At 48.4% G+C, this 6,132-nt stretch overlaps 1 protein-coding gene across 3 annotated transcripts in view; it reads right to left on the reverse strand.

Moving 5' to 3' along the window:
• Nucleotides 1-3,283, reverse strand: part of TOP1 (DNA topoisomerase I) — a 94,178-nt gene extending 90,895 nt beyond the window's left edge. For 2 of the 3 annotated variants that reach the window (XM_014609690.3, XM_006275843.4), the window contains exons 1-2: nucleotides 3,123-3,282; nucleotides 2,822-2,846 (exon numbers count right to left, since the gene is read on the reverse strand). In XM_014609690.3, coding sequence (XP_014465176.1) covers nucleotides 2,822-2,846; nucleotides 3,123-3,155 — 58 coding nt within the window. In that variant the 5' untranslated portion in view covers nucleotides 3,156-3,282. Of the gene's footprint in view, nucleotides 1-2,821; nucleotides 2,847-3,122 lie in introns of all 3 variants that reach the window. The other variant, XM_014609689.3, reaches the window with a different exon arrangement.
• Nucleotides 3,284-6,132: the final 2,849 nt, after the last annotated feature.

Below are 6,132 nucleotides of genomic sequence, written 5' to 3' on the forward strand. Positions count from 1 at the left end.
GACTGTATTCCGAGACAACACTGCTACATTCTGAACCATAACCTGAGTATTTCTGGAAGGTCTCCCTTAAAATTAGAAGAGCCACCTTCATATACTGCAAACTAACAAAGATGGATGAAGTGATTAAAATAAAAAGGTTGCATGAGTGCAGACTAAAAAAAAACCAGATCCTTCCCAACTCTTTCTCTGAGTGGTCATCTACTCCATCCTTATCTTATACCCAGCAGGACCTTTTATACCCGAATCATTCCTTACAAGTGCGTCTCCAGATCAAATGTCAAGTTCCTTGTCATAATAAGAATAGTTAATTGCAAGTATGTAGCCAATGCATTATAAATACTATAAATCAGAAGATACCCAATATATTCTTTATTCCTAAGAAGGCATCTCTGCCTAATACTTATATTTTATGGATTAATGAAACTTCCCTTCAGCCTTGTAACTGTAATAAGCAAAGGGTCTGGAAAAAAAAAAAAAAAAAAAAGAGACGCACACATTTGTTGCCCACAGAACAGAGTAAAGTAGCCAACATTTTTAAGAGTTTGGAAAAAAAATATCCGTGGGAGTCTTACTACTCCCCACCCAATCCTCAGCACTAATTAAAAAAAAAAAATCAAAACAAGTATATAAAAAGCAGAGCCCCAGCACCATGCCTAAAATGAAAGACGATATTCTAAGATTGCTATGTGACAGAAGCAAAGGATATTACTGTGCAATAGAAGCAAGGAAGAACCTGAAGAGAAAAAAAAAACTCCATGTTCCCAGAAGTTAAAGCTTTGGCAAGGTCAGAAAAGACACAGGCTACTAATAGTGCTATTCTCCTAACAAGCCAAACAGGGTTACAAGCATCATTCATTGCTGAAGAGTTCCTGGGCCACTAAGGGACAAAATAAAAAAATAAATAAATAAAAAAAAATAAAAAAAAAATTAGCTAGTCATGTCTACTGACAACAAAAGGAAGATATGGGATTGCAATGCGAAGGCAGAAGTCTACAATGCCTTCACTGCCCGAAATTCAGACACCTTTAATTCACCGGTGTACAGTGTCAGAGGTACCCGACATGTTCTTAGTTTAAATCTGTGTACCAGACTTCCTTCAGCAGTTGTGCGGGGACAAGAAAAGGCTAAGAGTTAAGAGCATCTAGCACTGCATTTCTAAAAGCATCCCTAATTAGGAACAAAAGAAACCAAGCAGAGCTAGCCTTAATATGTTAGAAGGGAAATCCCAGTTAAGCTGGTCACCACAATTTGGGATAGAGGGATCGACATGCATCACTTCACATATGTAAATTAGCAAGTAACTGAGGCTTTTTTTTCTGACTACAATTACCCCTAATATTTATCTGCATATGAAGGTTACAAAAATTCATACACATGCATATTTTAAGTATTTCTAAGAAACCCAATTCGGGTCCAAGCAGTAAGCGATTTTCCCCTTCTTCCTTTAAATATTTAGTTTTGGGGCTTCACGTTATCTATATAATGGAAAAATTGTTTAAGAACCGAGTAACTAAATCACCACAATCCTGTTACATACACACACTTACACCATTTCATTTTATTCATATGCACAGGTACCAAGAGATGGGTACACACTAATATTCACATGCAAGACAAAGAACAGGTTGCAAAGCAGGTAGACACACAAACAGTATCCAAAACAGTATGGCAGGGAAGGCAAGAACCTAGGCTCATAAAAACAGTGCTGCCCCAAAGGTGTGGGGGGCCAGTTCAGTGACCTTTCCAGAGTGAGGGAAGAATGAGTTCAAGGCACCTTCACACACCTGGGCCATGGTCCTCCCCCCGTCTCCACCCTCCATCAATCAGGGGACAGAGCTCTTCATGTAACTCACCGTGTAACAGTGACACATGGATGTAGAGGCAGGTAATAATAGTCCCTTGAACAATACCACCCACCAGTTGGGGGGGGGGGGGGAGAAGAGGTGCAACCTATATGCTACCCTGTAATAGATCCTCCCCCCACCCCCAAAAGAAAGAAAGAAAAAGCCCCTGCCACCCATAAAACTCCTCCAACCCTCCCCACCACAATGAACAGCGGACTGGTGAACTTTCTGAAGTGATGCCCTCTCCTTTGCTGCCATTGCCTTGGCTGTCTTTTATAGTTTTTTTCTGAAGCTGAAAATAAAAGTTAAAGCCCCACCCAGCCAGGTGAAAGTTAAAGCCATTCAAAGAAATAAAAGCCTGGGCTTAAAATGGATGCAGCAGAATCTTTTAAAGAGCAACATGTTGCAACCACCTTTCATGCGAGGGAAGGGAGGGAATGACTGGCAGGCTGGGAGCCGGGGAGCCGAGGGGGGCGGCTGCAGCAAAAGCAGCTCGAGGAAGGGGGAGGGGGGCCGATTTAGCCTAAAAAAATAATCGCCTTCCCCCCCAGGAAGAAGGGTGCGAGGGCAGGAGGGGGCCACTTGGCCCGGGTTCCTCGGCAGGAGGCTGGTTCCCAGCGGCGAAGGGAAGGAGGAGAAGGAGAGAAAAAGACACACGCACAGGAGAGAGAGGAGAGGAGAAAAAGAAAATGGCGCAGAGACTAAGTCCCGACCGTCGACAAGGCGACTTTCCAGGGAGGAATCGGGGCCCAAGGGGAGCCCCGGGGACGAGATGGGGGCCGGGGCGGGGGCCGGGGGGCCGCCCCTGGCGGGGGAGCGGGCGGGCGGGGGCCCCGGCGGCAGCAGGCGGCAGCACTGGGCGGCTCGATGGGAACAATGGGGCCGGTGAGCGAGCAGCCGGGACTTAGTCTCTGGGACGCCATGTCTGGCCGTGCCCGAGCTGGGCCGCGGGGGCCGCGGGGCCGGGGCGGACTCACCGTTGGCTCGGAAATCCGCCTCGATCTGCGGGGGGAAGCGGAGACAAGCGACAATGGGTTACGGCGGCGCCGGCGGCTCCATGTCGGCTGCGTTTCACAAGGGAGCAGCCCCCCCCACCCCATCCGCGGCCCGGTCGGGGGGTCCCCCCCACCCTCCAAACCCGCACAGGGAGGGGAGGAAACCCCCAGCGCCCTCCCCGTGGCGTGGCTAGGCCCGGGGCCCGGCGGGGAAGGGCCCGGCCGAGGGCAGTGGGGAAGGGCCGGCGGGGACGCCCGCCCCGCGGTGCCCGAGGGGGGTCACCTGGGAGTCGTTGTGCAGCTGGTCTCCGCTCATGCCGGCCGCTGTGTGGGGAGGCCGCGGGAGAGCTGAGGCGCCTGGGAGCAGTGGAGTCGGCGGCCACAGCGCAGCCCCTCGCTCCGCAGCCGCTTGTGTAACAGACTAAGTCCTTATTTGCCCTCAGTGCGCAGGCGCCGCGGCTTTTAAAGCGGGGGTGGGAGGGAGGAACGGGCGCCAAGATTTGCATGCGGGCCCCGCCCACCCGCGCGCGGGACGCCGGGTAAGGCTCGCGCCAGGCTCCGCCCCCTTTACGAAAAATGCCGGCTGAGTTCTCGGTGTACCCTACCCCCACCCTAGAACGCCGGCTTTATTTACATATCCGGTCCCACCTCTTCCTGCCCTTCCTCCAATCGCCGAGGCGATGCGGGCTCTCATTTGCATATTCGGACACGCCCTGGCGCAGGAAGGCGCCTACCGCCCTGCAGCACATTGTGTAAGAGCCGGCCTCAACCGGCGCTGAATACGCATGCGCAACGTCTCCCCGCCGGGGGTTCTCTATTTGCATACGGGGCCCCGCCCTGGTTCTTCAAGCTCCGCCCTCTTGGGCTGTCAGCTGCTTGTGTGAGTGGCATGAAAGGGGCAAAGGCAGGATGCAGCGGCCTGCGTTCTTCTCCCTGCCTGCCAGGTCGGGCAGGGCAGCGTGCGGGGCATAGGCGCAGCAGGGGGAGGGGGCAGGTGGGAAAGGGCACTAGCTCTGCAGCCCCAGCCCAAGAGCAGGGGGCAGGGGTAGAGGTAGAAGTAGAGAGGTGGGGGCAGGGGCAGGGCCAGGAAGTGAAGGCAGGTGACAGGTTGAACACATTCCTCACATCTCTACTTTCACCTTCTCTAGCTTCCCCTTAAATGAGTCTATACCTGGGCTTGCTGCAGAGACAGCAGTGACACGGACCAGACATCCAGCCATGATCCCGGTGTCAGCGGTAATGTGTTTAGGCTCAGGTTAATTGACTTCATCAGAAGGATTGTAAATTCCTTGGGGCAGGGACTGTCACTAACTGTATGTTGATCAAGCCCCACATCATCTCTTTGTCTTCACCTGCTATATTAGGGGTTAAAATAATAGACTTTTCCGCATGTGGATAAGTTTCTTGTAAGTAGTGTTTGTTTATATTATGGTGGCATCTATGTAACCTAATCCTCATTTGCAACCCTTCATTTTATTCAACCACAGGCCCAATTATAGCAGAGTATATCATTAGCATAGCCATAACAATATAGGATCTTGATTGTTTGTCTCAGTGTTTCATTTTTTTCCCATTTTTCCTCTCAGCTGTAACTTCTCATGTCTTATGAACCTGATTCTCTGTTTCCTTGTATTGGTTTTGCACCAGTCATGCCACTAACGGTAAGTGAGTCACGTTAATGTCAAACTGGTGGAAGAAGGTAGAGAATCAGGTCCTCTCACTTGTAATTTGATGATGAATATTTAACGTTGGAAGTTTATTGTGGTGGGAAATATAGCCTTTCTGTAGGACACATGCACAGAGTGAGTAGATGGTCAAGCTGGTATCATCATTATTACTATTACTACTACTACTAACAACAATAATATTGTTAAACCCACAGTCAGCATTAAAGGCTATGTTCTCGATGCTGTACAAACAAACACAATGCTAAGAAATAGAGCAGAGATGGAGATGGGGTAGACATGTGCTGGTCTTTAAGACAAAGGTAATAATCACCAGTGCTTCATAAGTTAGAAGTTTTCATTGTAAATTCAGAACAGCCCAAAGATTTTTTTCCTAGTGTAGACATGCCCTTTAACCTAATTTCCAGCAAGGAAATTGAGGGAGAACAGGGATTTTTTAATTTTTTCCCCCTTTAGCTACATCTTGTACCTTCTTTTAAAAAAATCCTAAGGACATCTGCTTCTGTTCTGCAACTGTTAATTGTCTGTACCAAAGGAGCTTTCTCTCTGGTCTACTGAATGGACAAGTTTAATATGTATAGCTAGTACAATATCTCAGAGGACCGCCTTGTCTTCCATCACAAGTTCCATGCAGTACTACAACATGAAGTATATCTTTTCCCTGCTCCTTTATACTACTGGAGCCTTGACTTGATATGAAAATAATCCTGTGCTACCAGGCTAAATGAAGAGCTCAAAAAAAGCACACGAATGTGAGCAGGCAGCATCAGTCACCTTTTGCATGTTATATTTATAGTTCTGTAAGGGTAAAACACTTGTCATTCTCTTACACCCTTCAGAAGAGGATCTGAGGACTTCCTTTTTACCCACAGCCCCCAAGTATTTCTGGCTCTAAATCTGTTTATTATGCAAAATGCTTTACTAACAGATAGGTTTTTAAATAAGTCTTGTCAAGGGATTGCATTGTGTCTCAGAGACATCTACACTGTTGCTTGCAGAAAATCTTCTCTGACAGAAGTAGCAAGGGCCTGTGCTACTGAAGTACAAGGATTTGAATTCTGCTCTGCAGCTCCCATATTCTGAGCACCTGTGGTGGGACTAGAATGATAACCAGGAAGTCCTAAGTATCCACTTATTTGTTACCGTATTTACCTTTTGTCACAGCAGGACAGTATGGGGTGTTTAGTTCCCACAGCATTGGCTATAGTGAAAATCTCTAAATACATGTCTTTTTGAAGAAGCAGTATCATTTCGTATAAGAAAATAGAGTGAGAATCAGTCTTATGCTTCCTGAAGTTATAGCTATTTCATTAATTCCCCCTTATACCCTATGGCCGGATCTCCGAGGCGGCTTCAAAGCTTCAGGGCCACTTCAGCTGGATCAAAGTGGAAACCTGGCCTGGAGCTGCAGATCGGATCCCTGGCATCCGAAGCTGCTGGATCCAAAGCCGGATCGAATAGCTGCCTACTTGCACAGGCCTAACACACACACACACACACACACACACACACACACACACACACACACACACGTGTGCGCACATGCTTGTGAGCGTGTGCGCGCACACTTGTGAGTGCACACACACATGCACGCACACATACTTGTGA

Source organism: Alligator mississippiensis, chromosome 9 (assembly GCF_030867095.1).
Source record: "Alligator mississippiensis isolate rAllMis1 chromosome 9, rAllMis1, whole genome shotgun sequence".
Taxonomy (NCBI): Eukaryota; Metazoa; Chordata; order Crocodylia; family Alligatoridae; genus Alligator; species Alligator mississippiensis.